At 50.9% G+C, this 18,748-nt stretch overlaps 1 protein-coding gene across 4 annotated transcripts in view; it reads right to left on the reverse strand.

Annotated features, from left to right (window-relative positions):
- Positions 1 to 1,204: 1,204 nt before the first annotated feature.
- Positions 1,205 to 18,748, reverse strand: part of PEG3 (paternally expressed 3) — a 31,441-nt gene continuing 13,897 nt past the window's right edge. For 2 of the 4 annotated variants that reach the window (XM_066374575.1, XM_066374576.1), the window contains 7 exons: positions 17,773 to 18,255; positions 17,238 to 17,321; positions 15,684 to 15,971; positions 15,488 to 15,594; positions 10,184 to 10,286; positions 8,963 to 9,052; positions 1,205 to 8,624 (listed from right to left, as the gene is read on the reverse strand). In XM_066374575.1, coding sequence (XP_066230672.1) covers positions 4,699 to 8,624; positions 8,963 to 9,052; positions 10,184 to 10,286; positions 15,488 to 15,594; positions 15,684 to 15,971; positions 17,238 to 17,321; positions 17,773 to 18,169 — 4,995 coding nt within the window. In that variant the 5' untranslated portion in view covers positions 18,170 to 18,255 and the 3' untranslated portion in view covers positions 1,205 to 4,698. The remainder of the gene's footprint in view (positions 8,625 to 8,962; positions 9,053 to 10,183; positions 10,287 to 15,487; positions 15,595 to 15,683; positions 15,972 to 17,237; positions 17,322 to 17,772; positions 18,256 to 18,748) is intronic. The other 2 variants (XM_066374578.1, XM_066374577.1) reach the window with 2 other exon arrangements.

Genomic DNA, 18,748 nt, shown 5'->3' on the forward strand with positions numbered 1-18,748 from the left:
GGAAGAGTTAAGTAGAATGGTTTCCCAAAGGTGTCTACATCTTACTCCCCAGAACTTACGAAAATGTTACCTTGCATGGGGGGGGGGGCACTTTTCCCTTTAAGATTTGGATTCCTTTTGTTTACTTTTCTTGCCTGCTTGCCCTGTTGAGGATTATAAGTAGCATGTTACATAGATGTGTATGAGAGAGGGAATTCTGTCTTGTTCCTGACCTTAGAGAAAAACCTTTCAGCTTTTCACTGTTGAGTATGATGTGAGCTGTAGACTTGTCATATTTGGCCTTTATTATGTTGCGGTTGAACTATCCTTGCATTCCAGAAATAACTCCTACTCAGTTATGGTGTATGATTTTTTGTTGTTGATAGCTTGAGAAAGACAGGAAGGGAGAGATGAGTCAACTCCTAATTGTGGCACCTTAGCTGTTCAGTTGTTCATGAACTGCTTTCTAATATGTGCCTTGACCGGAGGGGTTGGGGGGGCTCTCAGCCAAGCCAGTGACCCCTTGCTCAAGCCGGTGACCTTAGGCTCAAGCCAGCGACCATGGGGTCATGTCTATGAACCTATGCTCAAGCTGGCAACCCCCCACTCAAGCTGCTGATCTTGGGAGTTTGAAACCTGGATCCTCAGGGTCACAGGCCAATGCTCTATCCACTGTACCACCCCCCGGTCAAGCAGAATATGCAATACTTAAAACTAAAATAAGAGCTGTGCGGCAAACTAAGGCCTAAGAAGGCACTAAGTTTTTGGATTAATAATTTTAACAACAACAAAAAAAACCCCACTATATTTAATAATCCCAAACACTGAAAATGGACAAAAGAGGAGACAGGGCCCTGGCCAGTTGGCTCAGCAGTAGAGCGTTGGGCCGGTGTGCGGAAGTCCTGGGTTCAATTCCCAGTCAGGGCACACAAGAGAAGCACCCATCTGCTTCTCCACCCTTCACCCTCTCCTTTCTGTCTCTCTCTTCCTCTCCCGCAGCCAAGGCTCCATTGGAGCAAAGTTGGACCAGGCGCTGAGGACGGCTCCATGGCCTCCACCTCAGGCGCTCTAATGACTCGGGTTGCCACCAAGCAATGCCCCAGATGGGCAGAGCATCGCCCCCTGGTGGGTATGCCAGGTGGATACCAGTTGGGCACATGCGGGAGTCTGTCTCTCTGCCTCTCCACTTCTCACTGAATTTAAAATAAAGAGACTGAAAAATATCTTATTTTTAACTTTATTTTTATTGTTGACACTATTACAGATAGATATAATGACCACAACCATATTAACAAACCAAAAACCTGTGCACAGAAACAAGATGAAAAAATGTATCAAGATGTTAACCACAGTTTTTGGATGATGAAAATATGGGTGAGTTTCTCATTCTACATATCTGCAACTTCAAAGTTTCTATAACAAACACACTCTTTGTTTATAATGGAAATATATGCAATAAAGGTGGATTACAAAAACACCATGATAAAGATCATTCAAGGAAACCAAGACGAAATATTTAACTGTAATCCCACAACCACATAACTATTTCTTAATTGTTTTCCGTATTTCTTCCCACCTTTGACTTGACTTATCATTAGTGCCCTAACAATCACAGGCTGGTTGTAGACAGATGTTAACAGTTGTTGTTAGGTGCAGGGAATACGAATAATTTTCTTCTACTTGACTGAATTTCCCAAAATTTGCTACAAGTATGTATTAAATTTGTAATGGAAAAATACATACTTAAGATTCAGTTACCAAAACACCCACAATCATTCAAGAAATTTGAGACAAAATATTTCATCATGATCCCACAATGACATGATTTAATGATTTTTCCCTATGTTTTTCACCATAGACTTTATGCATACACATTTAACACTCCTACTCACAAGCTTGTGCACTGAAACAGGACAGAAGAAACAAAATCAAGATGTTAACAGTTGATGGGTATTGGGAATACGAGTGATCTTTTCTTTCCTAATTTTCTGTATTTTCCAATTCTTTTCCTCTGGGTATATGTTATCCTTATAATTGAAACACAGATCATCAACTCTGTCATCAGAACACCATTAGGAAATGTTTGAAAACCTTAAGATGAAAGCGCTGACTGCAATTCCACAAGGATAACCTAACAACTGCTTTGAATAAATGTTTTGACAGTTATAATCATGAACCTGTGCACAGAAACAAGAAACTATATACTGAAGGTTATCTATCTTTGGAGGTGGGAATATGGAGTATTTTTTTCCTCCACTTTTATTTTCCAAGTGTCTGATACATGAGTTCATATTATGTTCACAATGGAGACGTGGCTATCAACTTTTTTAGTAACACTACTATAAAGAAATGAGAATTTAAGAAAATAATGCTCAACTATAAGCCTACAACAACAACAACACAACAGCTGTTGACTATAAGCATACCTTTTTAAACAGTTATAATTGTAGTATAAATATAATTCTGTGTCCTGCTTTTTCCACTTAATATTCTGTAAATATATTTCCATGTTACTACATAACTCTTCACGATTATCTTTTTTTTTTTTTAAACAGCTGCGTAAGAATCACGAATATGTCCACTTAATTGTTCGTTCTCCTATCGTTTGGCATTGAAATTGTTCCTAATTTCTCGCTAAAATGGGATGGACACCCTTATGTTTGGCAAAACGCTTTCCGAAAAAGTTCTACTGATTGGTACTGCCGACGGTGAGGAACCCAAGTTGACCCCGAGGTCAGCAATGGCTCCCGTCTCGGGGCCTGCCTCTGAGACGGGGCCTCACTGCTCCCGTTATCCTGGGTGTCCATCCCAACCTCTGGGCATTCCCACCGACGCTATGCCATCAAGATGACCCCTTCTAAACTGCCCGGGACACATTCTCACCAACCTGGTCTTATGACTGTTTCTGATGTGTCCTTCTGTGTGTCTCCCCACTCCCCTAAATCTGCTGCTATGTTGAGGCTCCCTTCCTTGGCTCCCCTCCTCTCTCTGCCCAACAACCTCCCTTGGATGTGGGCATTCCCGGCAGCTCTGAGCCCAGTCATGCAGGATCTAGGGAGAGTGAGATGTGGTCATGTTCCTCAAGCATTTTAATTTCCTCGCTCTACGTCTCTGCTCTTATCCTTTGAGCACTCCTTCAACAGATCCACTTTTTAAACTTTTTTTTTTTTAATTTTTACATTTTTTTTTACCCCAGCGAACTCAAAGCCAACAACAACAAAAATGTCTCAAAAGTCACTAGGCGAGAGGAGGAGAGAAGAAAAAGGAAGAGAACAAGACATAGGCAGGCATCAGTTATGAGGTCCCACTTGGGATTCACGGCCAACGGAGGCCATCAAACCAACGCGGCACTGATGGAGAGCTCAGAAATTCTCAAAACTGGTGAAAGAGGAAGGGACCAATAGTACCAACACAAATTAAGACTGCTGGGGAGCCTGAGTCCTCCATGTCAAGCTTGGGTTGATGGTAAAGAAAGCTTTTTTTTTAAAAAAAATTTTCTTTAATGCAAATGAGACTTGGGATTGAGGGTCAGACAGGTGAAGGCAAGAATTAAGTTCAGCAGTAGAAAGCGCTAATTAGGAGGCTCGTTCCTGGGCACCCAGGGGCAAACTAATGTATGCGGCGGCCAAGACGAATAAAGTCACGTTGCTACTTGTCACTTAAGGCAGGAAGCGCACAAAGAAGGGGTGACAATTATATCTACATCCTTATGTACAAGATGAGAGCCTCTCCCTCTGGTTCTCAACCCTCATTAGGCACCGTCGTGATCTAGTGATGGTTGCAACCCAGTCTTTTTTTAAAGGCCAAGAAGATTTACAGGGAAAAGCTTTGGGTTTTGTGAAGTCACTACTAAATGCACATGAAGCTCATTCAAAGAAAAAAAAAAACCTGTCATCTCTTCGCATTAGAATCACTGCAAGGTATAACGCGGCAATGGATCCACTTGGGTCACAGAAGGTCGATCCACATACCGAGGTTCCCGAGTCTTGGTGTTAAGACAGCGTGGCTGAAAAGGAAGCTCAAAGCACTTCTCTTTTCCAATAGCACAGAGTAAAAAGACAGTTTATCTTTCACGACTACACCTTTGTAGGAATATTTAAAGAGCAAGGAACAATACATGATCACTCAAAAAAGAAAAAGACACGAAGGGACTAAAACAACGCACAGTAAATCATGGGACCTAAGAGGCTTACAAATATATATATATACTGGTTTGGTGCTCCTATCCTTTTCCATTAAAAAAAAAAAGTCAAAGTCAAAGCTTACCAGGTGAAGGTAGCTCTGCATAGTAAACTGTGACTGTTACTATATTAATTCCCAATACTTGTAATGACTAGTATTGGCTATGATTTGCTATGTGACACACATCTCAGGAAAATGATATATATATATATCATGTACGTGACGGAAATGTCATTTACAGGTGGTTGGGGCTGTTTCTGTAGTCTCAGAATCTCCTAGGATTTTTCCCCATGTGCACACACCGGTGTTTGGCAGGGGGTTGGGGTGGTGGTGAGAGTTAAGAACCCAGGGAACCACCACTGTGCTCTATGTTCGGTTAGGTCCTTTCCGGTTCAAGCTGTCTGATGGTTAAAAGTCGGTGTGTATGTACCTGCCACGCTAGGTGTCCCCTGTGGCATTGTTATTAGGAGTTAGTCTGAATTCTCTGAGAGGGTCCAGTTCTCAGTCCAGGCGTTCCCGCCTTGACGCTTGTTCATCTCAGCCGGTGTGGGTATTCTGGTGTCTGGCCAGGGACAGGCGGTCACCAAAGACTTGCCCGCAGACATCGCATCTGAAGTACTTGTCGTCCTCTTCAGCCCTGTTGTCGGCGGCGCCTGTGCTGGTGCCGGCATGTGCGGGGTAGTGCAAGCCCTCCCCGTGGACGTTGCCAGACTCGAAGATGATCACCCTGGCGTGGGTCTTCAGGTGCTCGCCGTAGGCTGAATTGGAGGTGAAGGTCCCGCCGCACTCCCTGCAGTCGTAGTACGGCTCCTCCACCTGGATCTCCTCCTGGTCACCTTCCTCTTCAGGGTCTTCGATCCCAGCGCCATCGGGCTCATCCGCGTCTCCCTCCTCCGGCTCCCCGGCTCTTTCTTCGGGGTCTTCGACCCCCGCGCCGTCCGGCTCCTCCTCATCCTGGTCGGGTTGCGCAGCCTCCCCATCGGGCTCTGCGGCCTCTCCACTGGGCTCGCCGACCTCCACTTCTGGCTGGGCAGCCTCTGCGTGGGACCCCTGGATCCTCAGGACCTCCCGTGGGAGGAGGACATTGGCTTCCACGGCCTGGGCGGCAGCAGCTTCTTCCTCTTCAAAATGAAACGTCTGGTGTTTAGTGAGAACCCTGTTATGCACAAAGGACTTCCCACAGTCCTTGCACTCAAAGAAGGACGAATCTCTCTTGGGGGGGTCAGTGAGAAAGGAGGTGTGGACGAAGGCAGCCCCGTAATCATAGGGCTCCTCCTTCTTATGGACCTTCCCGTGGTCCTTGAGGTCTGACTGACTAAGGAAGGATTCTCCGCAGGTTTCACATTCATACTGCTTCTCTTCCGCCTGACTTCTCTGCAACTCAGCGAGGGCTAAGCCGGGGCTGACCACATCGTCACCTCCTCCCGGGCCCCGTTCCTGCGGACCCTCTCTCATGTGAAGGGCCAGATGTTCGTTAAAGACAGAGCCATGAATGTAATCCAGCCCACAGATGTGGCACTGGAGGAACAGCCCTGTCAGAGGAGGACTCTTCTGTGGGGCGAGGAACCTCGGGGGGTTAACGGCCCAAGGCTGCATAAAGGGCTCGTCATACCTCCTACGGCCATAAAACGGATCCTGCTCATGGACCTTCTGGTGCTCAAAGAGGAAGGAGCTATGGATGAACGAATCCCCGCATGCCCGGCATTCAAAGACCTGCTCTCCGGTGGCCTCCCTCAGATACTCACTGACCGAATGGGTGTGAATGACAGAACATGTGTACTCACGGGTGTAAAGGGGATACTCTCTGCTGTGAACTTTCTGGTGGTCCTTGAGGTCTGCACGGTAAGCAAAGCCCAGCCCGCAGTCCTCACATCCATAGATGGTGTCCTCGGGGTTGTCCTGCTCCGCCTCCTTGTCTGGCTCCTGTTGCTCATACTCTTCCTGTTCCGGCCTGCCCAGGCCTACCACCCTCTGAATAACGGAGTCTCCAGACAGCTTCACCCCGTGGAACTCCTCCTGGGCATAGATTTTCTGATGGGTGCTCAGGTCTTCAACGGTGGCGAAGCGTTGCCCGCAGTCCTTGCATTCTTGCTGGACCGGCGGCAGCTGCTGGGCATAACTTGTGTGTGTGGCCTGGTCGGCATAGCTTGATCCCCCTGGCTGCTGGGTGTAACTCGCCTGGCCTGGCTGTTCCGCGTGACCCATTTGGGCCATCTGTCCCGAGGAACTCATCTGCATTGGCTGCTGGGTGTGACTAATCACCCCTGACTGTTCCGCATAGTTGGTCTGCGCTGGTTGGTGTTGGGTGTAACTGGCCTGCGCAGGCTGTTCGGTGTTCTTGGTCTTGGCCGTCTGCTGAGCGTAACGCATCACCCCAGGCCAGGGGGCATCGCGCGCCTGAGGCTCGGTGGAAGCTAAGCTGCGAATCACGGATTGCTCGTAGATCCTGGTTCCGGAAGGCTTCTTCCGGTGGTGAATCTTCTGATGCTCCGTGAGGTCGGAGCTACGGACAAAGGACTCACCACACTCCGGACACTCGTAGAGTTTCTCTCTTGGGCGAAAGGTCTGAGGCTCACCGAAACGCAGGGCATGGATGACGGAGGTCTCACTGTTCCTCTGTTCGATGTTCTTCTTCTTGGCACGTGCCTTCTGGTGCTCGCGGGCGTTGGCGCTGGGAATCGACAGTTGGCCATCCTTCTTCAAGTCCCTAGTCGTGTCTTCCTCTCCAGTAGTACTTTTTGGGGGTTCAGGACAGGATACACTGCGTATCACAGAGTCCTTGTAGTTGCCGTTCTTCCGCGCATCTTGAGGGTTGGCTCTGGTGGGAGTTTTCTGTTGCTTATCACGAAGGTTTAAGGTGTACCGGGAGGGTTCCCCTTTCTGATCCCCCGGATTTCCGCCGCGACTTTTGGGGACTTTGAAAGTGGCGACACTGTGGATAACAGACCTCTTAGTTTCCTTCCCTTCGGAGGTCTTCTCTCCGGCGTGGGCTTTCTGGTGCTCCGTGGCACGCGCACTCTGAATGGTGGACACGGCCACCGCTTGCGGCTGAGTGAACCCCCCCGCGCTGTGACTTTTCTGAGCTGCCCAGGCTAAGCTGTGAATGACCGACCTCTCATTCGGTTTCCTCACACAGACTTTTTCCTGAGCGGGAGATTTCCGGTTGTCATCAGGGTTCGAGTCGACAGTGAAGGCCTTCCCGTCCTCACCTTCAGGGGGTCTTGTGATCGTATGACTCTTCTGAGACTCCACGCGGGGTACGCTATGAATGACGGACTTGCTGGACCCCTGGCTCTCACAGGGGCTCTTCCGAGAGTTAACTTTGTGAGGTTCACCGAGGGGCAAGCTTAGCTGAAAGGCACCCCCGCCTTCTTTAAAATCCAAAGGCTTCTCCTTCAAGTACATCTTCTGCCACTTCTTAAGGGACTGACTGGGCACAGAGGTCTCCTCGCACACCTGGCCTTCGTGCATCTTCTCCTTAGCGTACGTTTTCTGAGGCTTGCCGAAGGTTGGGCTGGGTTGGGAGGCTTCCTCCCCCTGCTCCCCATCTCTGTTGTCACCCCCATGAGTGTTCTGGTGTTCAACCAGGGCCGAGCTGTGCAGGAAGGTCTCCTTGCACACCTTACACTCGTAGAATTTATCTTTCCCGTAGATTTTCTGAAGCTCGCTGTAGGTGGGGCTGGGCATGAAGAGCTCCTCACACTCCTCCTCCTCCTCCTCTTCCTTACATTCCGAGAGACTCTCTCTTGAGTGGACTTTCTGATGCTCGGCAAGGGCGGTCCCGCTAGGAAAGGTCTCCCCGCACTTCTTACATTCTAGGCGTCTCCCACGGGCTTGGCTTTTCCGGACCTCACTGACGGCCACACTGTGAATGAAGGACTCACCATACTCATAGAGGTTCACCCGTGTGTGCATGATCTGATGCTCGACAAACTCAGAAATCATACCGAAAGCCCGCCCACACTCATCACACACATAGGGCATCTCACTGAAATCGAGTGGCTGGGATTCGGCACAGGGGGCAGCGCTGATGCTGCACATGCTCTCTGCTTTTCCCACGTCACTACATTCAAAGGGTCTCTTCTTTGGACAGCTTCTCTGGTCGTGAATGGAGGAGCCCTGACTATCGGCATCAAACTGATAGTGCCTCTTTCTCTCAAGGACTTTCTTTTTGGACACCAGGTTGGAGTGATGACTATTCCCCCCACCTCCGAACGCATTCCCCTCGCAACCCCTGTCCTGAATCAGAGATTCCCTCTTGTGGAAGGAAACTTCTTTCCAATCATTGTCCAGCCTTCTGGGGAATCTCAGGGACCAGTCATTCAATTCCCTGGCCCTTCCAGATTTGGAGTTGGGTGCAACATCCTTGGTGAATTTTTCCATGATCGCCCCATGGGAAGACTCCTCTTCACAGATGCCCCGGCGGTGAGTTGACTTTTTGCTTTCAGGCATAGCTTTCAGACCTGCAATGAAACACCAATGATAAACACTCCTTAGTACCCCAACATGGGCAAAGTGAATGGGGGGACTTCCATGATGGTGGTGCGAGTATCAACTATTCAAGGGTTATCAAGACAGCAGGTCCTCAGGTAACATTGTTTGGTTCGGTGCTGTTTCATTTCAATATTGAGGAGAGGCCATAGGAAGGTGTCTCTGTGCATGCCGATTAGCCTACGGTAAAACTGGTTTTGTTATGTCGCGGAACCTCTGAACAATGTTAGATGAGGACGGACTCCATGTATTTATAGAGCCCATCTCATTGATTCAAGCGGCCAGCGTACATCGTCTGCCTAGTGCTTACCTCGACTGGTGCTTGGATAGGCACTTCTCTTTGACCTTGAATGGCCTTGTGTGAGGTGGGAGTGGCCATCGTCTTCCGCAAGCTGAACCCCTGTTCACAATAATACGACAGCTCATACTCAAGTTGGGGACCGAGACTCCTCACACTCTAAACTGATGTCTGCCTTCCTCCGAGCCACAGAACAAGCAGCTGCCCAGAACCAGTCCTCTGGATGTCTTCTGTCTGCAGTCTCCTTCCCCTCCTCTCATTCCTTAACCCATCCTAATCTGCATTTTAAACGATCTTCTTGATGCTGCCTACACATCTGTCCTGAGACCTGCACGTCTCCAAATCCAGAGCCTCCTTGCTGGCTTCCCTCTCATAACCACCTCCTCAGTGGCTTGATACCCTTTTTCACTGGCCCCCACAGCCTTCCTCCTTTCCCCGCTTCTCTGAACACATGGCCTCCTCGGGCCCTGCTGCCTTATGGAGCATTGTCGGTACCATTCTGCATCCCCGGCACTGGACCCGCAGAGCCCATGGCCAGCTAGGACCAAACCAGTGATCTTGTAGAAGAGCCCACACTGGAACTGAGGATTCCACTTTAAGCGTGTACTTAAAAATCTCTGCTGTCACCATGCTATAAAGAGCATCAACTCTTGTGGCAAGAGTCATCTCCCCGTCCCCCACACCCCTGTCCCACAGGGTCTCCATCCAGAGCCAGAGCGATTTCTTAAAAACCAAGTGTCTTTGTTGACTCTTCTGCTGGAAATCTTTCAAAGGCTTCTTACTGCCCTTGAAGCCCAGATTAACATGGACTCTCATATCCTGCAGTTGAAAAAGAGTAAGGTGGAGCCCTGGCCGGTTGGCTCAGTAGTAGAGCGTCAGCCAGGCGTGGGGAAGTCCCAGGTTCAATTCCCAGCCAGGGCACACAGGAGAAGCGCCCATCTGCTTTTCCTCCCTCTCCCTCTTTTTCTCTGTCTTTCTATTCCCCTCCCTCAGCCAAGGCTCCATTGGAGCAAAGTTGGCCTGGGTGCTGAGGACAGCTTCATGGCCTCCACCACAGGTGCTAGAATGGCTCTGGTTCCAGATGGGCAGAGCATCACCCCCTGGTGGGCATGCCGGGTGGATCCCGGTCAGGCACATGTGGGAGTCTGCTGCCTCCCTGCTTCTTTGGAAAAAAAAAAAAAAAAAAGAGCAAGGTGGCAAAACGCTCTGATGATCAGAGAAGCAGCAGCTTACCCAGTGACAGCAGCTTCAGGTAGTTCTCCATGTTGTCCTGAATGGAGTTCTGAGCCTTCCTGTTCTCGGTGAGGTCCACGAAGTCCTGGTAGGTCACTGTATCCTAAAACAGCAAATGCAGACCTCTCAATGGAGTCTGCTCCCGGGGGCATCCACAGAGGAGAAGGCTGGCAGCGTGGGAGCTACACATACAAAGGCGTGAGGAAAGTGCTCACAGCATTGGAGGATTTTGAATGGTCCAAGTCAGGTTTTACCAGGGGCCTACTGTGTACCTACCTTGGCACTACTCTTTGAGGAAGGTCCAGAAAACGTATGACACATATTCCTTGCCCTCATGCCGCTTATAATTTGGTTGGAGAGAAAACACTCATGAAACAATTAGAGAACAGTCGACAACAAAGTGGGGTACAGATAAATCAGCACTCAACAGGTTTAGTAGAGGGACTGTTCAGGGTGGGCCAGGCTAGTCAGCAAAGGCTTTGGAAAGGGTCTTGGGTGGGGCTGCCTTTAAGTAGCAGGTAAGATTCTGATGTGGAGAGGGGTCCGTTCAGAGGGGGCTGGTGGGAAAGCTCCCACAGCCTAAATATCAACTGTATGTGGAACCCACGGGGAACAGAAGACACCCAGTCAGGAAGTGTGACCTAAGCCTCCTTCCTCGGTCCGTCTTCCCCTGCCCTGTGGTTTGCACACACATCCTTTGTGCCGCACGGCTACCCTGTGAGCTCCCCTCCACGGTTGTGGAAGTTCCACGTAACCTAGGAGAAACTTGAGGCACTGAGCACCTCCATTTTTTAGCTGCTTTTTCTGTGGGAATGGGTCCTTTCCTAAAAAGAACTTCTTCAACCCCTACATATAAGGTATTACAGAACCTTCTCTGACGGCTGCGGTAGAATGATACTGCTTTCAGAGGGCAGTGGTCCTGGGGGGTATGGCACCAAGGCTGGGAGACAGACCATGGTGGGTGGGAAGCCCACAGGCTTCGGAGCCAGAGAAAGGGACCATGCCACTTCTGAGCCACGCGACCTCGGCAACAGAAGTCTTCCTGAGCCTAGGGTCCATTTGTACAATAGAGAGAAGGGCCTCAGCCCACCTTGCAGGACTGTGGGCGTGGCTGTTCCACCATGTGATGTGTGTTTTAAATACTGGGACACATTACAGAAAGAAAACGTGTATTTATTATTATGGCTCTTGGCAACACCATCAAGACTCTTGGATGACTTATTACAGTTCCATTGCTGGGATGTGGCGTGGACAGGATAGCCCTGTGGGCATGCAGCAAAAGCTGTGTCTGCACAACCAGGTGCGTGTCCTACTGAGAGTGACCGACCAATGAGCCTGCGGCCGGCCACCGAATGTCAAAAAACCACCAGAACTAAAGCAGGGCTTCAAAAACAGAACTCTAGGTGAGGGCTGGGAGTTTCTAGGACAACCAGCAATCTTTAACAGAAGCTTGGAAGGCCCCTTCCAGATTGGTGCGATTTTACTGCCTCGTCTGGCTAAACTGCATCACTTTTGCAGCTCAGACAGCAAGTTTGAGAGCAAGAAGTCCCCTGTGCGCTCAGGTGTGCAGCAGAACTCTTCCCTGGCTGCTGTGCTGCCTTCCTCAGAAAAGACGCATTTGTGGGAGCGAGCAACAGGAGACCAGGGCTCCTCCCTTGAGGGCTGGCAGAGAGCCGCTGAGGTCATGAACTGGGGGGGGGGGGGCTGAGGGAGTCAGAAGGGTTACCATCTCTGGTGGTGACAGACCCCCAGGGGCAAAGGCAAAAGGGAAGAGGCATTTTTTCCATCTTTGTCTCCGTTTGCCTCGTCAGAGTAAAATAAAAGTATATTAAATTTGTTTTGTATTTTCCGAAGTGAGATGCAGGGAGGCAGAGAGACAGACTCCTGCATGCTCCAACCAGGATCCACCTGGCATGCCCACCAGGCGGCGATGTTCTGCCCATCTGGGCTGTTGCTTTGTTGCAACCGGAGCCATTCTAGCGCCTGTGGCAGAGGCCACGGGGCCATCCTCTGCACCCGGCCAACTTTGCTCCAATGAAGCCTTGGCTGCGGGAGGGGAAGAGAGAGATAAAAAGAAGGGGGAAGAGTGGAGAAGCAGATAGGCGCATCTCCTGTGTGCCCTGGCCGGGAATCAAACCCAGGACTTCCACATGCCGAGCCGATGCTCTACTGCTGAGCCAACTGGCCAGGGCTCATTAAATTTTGAATATTGTTTGAATGAAAAAATAAAAGGATGCTGATGTAACACTATTCATCTGTTGCACACAGAGGGCTCTAAATCAGTGGTTCACACTTTGTGGTTGTAATCTATTAATGGTACCTAAGTCCACAGGAGCTGGGATCAAGTTCCAGAGGAATAGAGGTGATTCCGAGACCAGTGCCAGCACCTCCTCAGTGTCACATGACCTACATGCATGAACCATTACGAGATGTCCACCTCATGCTACAGGAGGATGAGAACTTTTTGTTTTGTACACCCCCTCCCCCAAAATGTAGTTTATATTTCAGCTGCTATTTCTACCTCACTGAGCTAACAGAAATCGTGGCTTCCAGACATGGGGCCAAACAACTCTTCCGTGTCAAACCAGGGCATTTGAGATGCAACACAAGAGAAAATCCAACTACCAATCTTCTATCACCTTCTTTTCATAAGAGTATTTTAACAACCCCTTCCCCCCAGTAAAGACATTTGTGTTCCCCGTTTCCCCACAGATCACCGAAAACGCAGTCATGGCTCACAGAACAGCATGCAGAATCCACCGGCCGGCCCTCACAGGGGGCATATGAACACACCAGGGAGCTTTCTTTTTCAAAATCAAGTTTAAGAAAGTTTCTACCATTAATCTTTTTATGGAGACTCCTAACATGGTGGTCAGTTTGGTTCCTCCAAATAAGAAAATCCATGACCGAGTGTGCTACAAACTGAGGGTAACGCCCCGAGACAACCAGGAAGGACATAATGCCCCCCTCCACTAGGGCTGGACGACCTGGGTTACCTCCTGCTCTGAACCCCTCCCCACCATGTGTCGCTGCTACAGAAGCCCAGATGTCACCATCTGGACACCCCAGGCCACCCACGCGTGCACACACACCTGCAGGCAGGTCCCTGCCTCCTGGACAAAGAACAAATGACTGAGTTTTCAGAGTAGAATTCAAAGCCCTGCACCATCTGACCCCACCAAACACATCCCACCGCTGGCACCGTTATGAATACATACATCTCAGTGTACTGCAGACAGACCTGAGCACGTTGCTGAGTGGCCAGGTGGCAGGGCGCAGGCCCAACGTGCTTCCTGGCCAGCTCTAAGCTCGTACCCTCCATGTGTGAGCCAGTTCAGCGTACATTCAGTTCCTGCTTCACGGCCTTTACCAGGGCTCTCTCTCCATCCTTCATGTGTTCAAGTGCTCCTGCCTTTAACCCTTTGAGCAGTAAGTTTTCTTTTTCATGCTTGCTGACCCCTGGGAGTATTTTTTCAAAACATGAAATTAGGGGCCCCGGCTGGTTGGCTCAGCAGTACAGCATCGGCCCGGCTTGTGGAAGTCCCAGGTTCAATTCCCACCTCAGGTGCTAGAATGGCTCCGGCCACAAGGGAGCAACGTCCCAGATGGGAAGAGCTCGCCCCCTGGTGGGCATGCCGGGTGGATCCCGGTCAGGCACATGTGGGAATCTGTCTCTGCCTCCTGCTTCTCACATCAGAAAAATACAAAAAATTAGTTCTAGTTACAGTTTTATTAACTTAAAATCACGTTTGCTTGCTAACCAACTTATGGAAACAAGAAGTACATTTGCCTTTTTTTAATGTTGCCTTACACATTGTTAAAATAAAAATTTTTGTTATGGTCGTACTCTGGACAGTCAGGAGGCACGAGGACTTACGTGAACATTCATACTACTCAAAGGGTTAAGATATTCCCTTTCAAATCCAAGTCAAGACCACTGTGCCAATTCCTCTTTAGTCTTCTCTTTCTTTAAGAGCCTTCTGACCAGTCAGCAATCATATACACTATTTATATGGAGATTTATTCCTGCTGACTGGTGTAAGACAAGGCCTCCAGGGCAAGGACCCTGTCTTGGCCACTCCTATATTCCCCAGGGCCTGATGGAGGCAGGTACTTAAATGTGAAAAGAGAGATGGGTCAAGTGCACTGGGCTTGCTGTGCCCTTCCTCCACAATGCCCTGCCACAAGTCACCTTCTCTTCTCCTGGAGGATCAGCTCAAATCTCATGTCCTTTTCCCTTCACCAAGTTCCCTAGCACATGCTTCTTTTTTTTTAAAGGTGAGAGGAGGGGAGGTATTGAGGCAGACTCCTGCAGGTGCCCCGACTGGGATTCACCTCACAAACCCCTTCTGGGGCCAATGCTCGAACACCAAGCTATATTTAGGGCCTGCGGCTGATGTGCTCAGACCAACCAAGCCATCTTCAGTGCCTGGGAAGACACAAGAATCAGTTGAGCCATTGGATAAGGAAAAGATGGGGGATTAAGAGGGAGTGGTAGAAAAGTGGAGAGGGAGGGGAAGGGAGAGAGGTGGGGGAGAGAAGGGAGAAAAGGAGAGGGGTGGAGAAGCAGATGGTCACTTCTTTGTGTTCTGATGGGAAACTGAACCTGGGACATTCACATGCCAAGCTGATGCTTTATCCACTGAGCCACCAGCCAGGGCCATCACATGCTTCTTAAAATGACTGCCATAAATAACTGCTGACATTCAGCATGTGCCAACCACGTGCCGAGCACTATAATACGCACTTCACACACATGTATGAATCTCACTCTTCACAGCAGCCCTGTGAGGCAATCACCGCACCCATTCTACAGATGAAGGTACTGAGAGGATCAGCTTAGCTACTACATCAGTGGTTCGAGGACACACTGCTAGCAAGTGGAAGAGAGAGCAGGACTTCAAACCCAGCCCCTGCCAACTCCCGAGCCTTTGCTCTCTCTTGCCAGGCTGCTCTGTGGGTGTGCACCTCTCCCGGTTCCATGTACTAGAAAGTCTCCAGAACCGCTCTGCTTCCCTGGCCCATGGGGGGACAGCCACTTTGACCAAGCACGAGTAACACAAACGCCGAGTGGAGGAGTCACTCCAACACTGTGGACGAATCAGTAAACAGGTAGCGGTCATCCTGGCCACAGGTCGCCCCCCCAAAGACAGGCCTGGGACCCTTCCAGGGAATGGAGTGGGGTCCCCCCATCCACCCAGGTGGGGTTTTAGGGATGGACGAGCGCCCGCAATCGAGAAAGCAAGGCATCTCAGCCGTGAAGTGGAGGCGACCTTCCCAGGAAGAGAGGAAAGTTCGGCATACCTGGCATCGCAACTCGTAGTCCATCATGAGGTTCCTGCGTCTGCGCCCTCGCTCTCTCGCAAAGGTTTTGTCCATCAGAGGAAGGGACAGATCCCGCGGGGGGAATCCTGGGAAGAGAAAGGCACCATGAAGGAAAAGGCCCCAGCGAACCGGGCAGGCGCATCAGGGAACAAGCAGGTAAGAGCGGGGGACTTACTCCTTCTGGGGCTCCTGCTGTACGGCCAGCGCTCCCTAAACTCCAGGTCCCTGCTCCGGCCCCGCCGGTCTCGCTCCCGCATCCAGTCCCGCCGCCAGGCCCGGTCCCGGACCCAGTCCCGGTCCCGGCGACGGTCTCGATCCCAGTCCCAGTCCCAGTCCCGGTCTCGAGCCCGGTCCCAGTCCCAGTCACGGTCCCAGGCCCGATCTCGATCACGATCCCAGGCCCAATCTCGGTCACAATCCCAGTCCCGGTCACGATCCCAGTACTGGTACCAGTCCCGGTCCCCTGAGAAAAAAAGCCAGACATTCAAAGAGTGAATAAAGCACTCTGACATGCATGTTCCACCTCCACACACACCTCCCCCACTTGGGAGACGACAACCATCCTTGCTCCTGCATTGAGGAAAAAAAGACCCCAGCCCTGGCCGGCTAGTTCAGTGTAGAGTGTCGGCCTGGTGTGTGGAAGTCCCGGGTTCAATTACCGGTCAGGGCACACAGGAGAAGCACCCATCTGCTTCTCCACCCTTCCCCCTCTCCTTCTTCTCTTCCCCTCCCACAGCCAAGGCTCCATTGAAGCAAAGTTGGCCCAGGCGCTGAGGACGGTTCCATGGCCTCCGCCTCAGGTGCTAGAATGGCTCCAGTTGCAACAGAGCAATGCCCCAGATGGGCAGAGCATGACCCCCTGGTGGGCATGCCGGGTAGATCACAGGTGCATGCGGAGTCTGGGTCTCTCTGCCTCCCCACTTCTAATTTCAGAAAAATACAAAAAAAAATAAAAACAAACAGAACCCACATCAAGGTCTCCAGATGCCCAAGAATGATCTGGACTCTTCCTGTTACCCTGTGCCTGGCACACCGTTTCCGGAGGCTCAGCCTAAGTGGGGCTTTGCCTTAAAGCCAGATCCAGAGCTTTGTGGAGAAGAAGCCTGTTCCCCCTTCAGACCCTTCGGCTGGTTCCCCAGTTCCCACACGGTCAGGTCCAAATCCAAGACAATGGCCATCAGCCCCTCTGCTGTCCGGCTCACCTCAGCCACTCTCACCTGCACGTTCCTCTGCTTACAAAGCACATTCCCTTCCCAAAAGCAATGCTCCTTTTAAGAGTTCACTTAAGAACCCTCAACAAACAGATGGAAACAGCTCCGGAGGCAAAGGAGGGATGGACCCCGCCCCTCCTGGGAAGCTATGGGCACAGCTTGAAAAATATGCTGGGAATCGAACCCAGGACATCCACACAGCGGGCCGACTATGTGACTCCCATAACCTAACACACCTGAAAGGCCTCACTTACCCAAGCACATAACCAACAGCGTTAAATACTCCCATCACTCTCTCTCTCTCTCTCTCTTTCTCTCTCTCTCTCTCTCTATATATATAGTATTGTTTCCTCAGTGTCTGCTTTGATATAAAAACATCTCATTTTGTCGTGAATCGGCACACTCCCCTGGTACGGCCCTCACTGAGGTCGTTGCCCACGGTGCCCGCACACCACATGTAAAGTGGGCTCAAGTCTGGACACGTGCCCCATGGCGGCACACCCTGACTGGTTACTCACGGCAGATGTAGACAGAGCGTGGCGGGGGGGACTCCGCCCCCTTCAGGCTCAGGCTGTCTTCACTCAGGACGTCACTGCCGTTATCTGCGAGGACACCAGACACCCACACTTAGTGCTGGATCGTCCCCTGCACACACATGCACAAGTTTCCCCCAGTGTTGACCTGCCACCGCACCCTACCTCTGTGATAAGGAACACGGCTGTGACCGCGGCTACCTGACCTCCAAGAAGGGCAGCCATGTACGGCTGCCCAGAGGACACCGCACTTTTAGGTCTACAAGGGGAACCAGGCCACACATGAGGCACGTGCGGGCTCCTCATGGGACCCCATGACTTCACACCTCAAGGCGGTGGGTGGGTGAGTGGTTCGTTCTTAATCAGGGTGGGTGATGCTGCTCTCCAGGGGACACTGGTCACACCACACATCTGGCTGTCATCGCTGGAGTGCCAAGACACCTCCTACAATAGGATAGCCCTCCCACCGAGAGGAGGGTCTGGCCCAGAACACCTGCAGCGCTGAGGTCCCCAGCCTCACCTTCTGGCTCGTACATCTCCTTGTAACTCTCCAGCAGCGTAACGAGCTTCTCGCAGCTCTGGGGCCGATTGGCCCGCACCCAGGGCTTGATCCGCTCAGGGAGGATGGTCAGGTACTGCTCGAGGACCAGGAGCTCGACGATCTCTTCCTTGGTGTGCGTCTCGGGTTGCAGCCAGTCAAGGCAGAGGTTTCGGAGTTTGATCAGGGTCTTCCGGGGCCCGACAAACTCCACATAGATGAAGTTCCGGAACCTCTGATGAAAGAATTCCGAGTCGGCAGCGGCGGCATTGGCAACGATGGCATCAGACTCCTTAGTCAGGTCGCTGTCGAGCTCGTACAGGTTGGGGGCCCAGTACTTCTTGGGTGTGCTGGTGTACAAGCACTTTGGAGGCAGCATTTCTCTAGGTAGGGTTTTCCGTGGAACAACCAAACATGAGTCAACAGGGAAGACGTGGCCGCCTGGGACAGTCAGTACTCAGGGACCTGTAGGTTATAAGGAGATACACAAGTGTCCCAGAAGTGGAACACCAGGCAGTAGAGTGAGGATGCCCCACAAGGGCTATCAACAATGCTTCTGTGAACAGGTCAAGAGGAAGTGAGGGGGGAGGAAGAGATGTGTCCCATCCAATACACAGACACAGGACCCCAAGGGGTAGGTATGATCTCTGGGTACCACGCAAACTAAACGAGTTAGCTCTGCTATTAACTGGTTTTGTGACCCTGAGCAACATTCAATGTCCTGGAGTCTGTCCCTACCCCCTGTACATACAAGTAAGGAACCACACAGGCCCTGGCTGGTTGGCTCAGCAGAACGTCAGCCTGGCATGTGGAAGTCCCAAGTTTGATTCCCAGCCAGGGCACACAGGAGGAGCACCCATCTACTTCTCCACCCTTCCTCCTCTCCTTCCTCTCTATCTCTCTCTCTCTCTTCCCCTCCTGCAGCCAAGGCTTCATTGGAGCAAAGTTAGCCTGGGTG

This window comes from Saccopteryx leptura, chromosome 3 (genome assembly GCF_036850995.1).
Source record: "Saccopteryx leptura isolate mSacLep1 chromosome 3, mSacLep1_pri_phased_curated, whole genome shotgun sequence".
In the NCBI taxonomy this organism is placed as follows: Eukaryota; Metazoa; Chordata; class Mammalia; order Chiroptera; family Emballonuridae; genus Saccopteryx; species Saccopteryx leptura.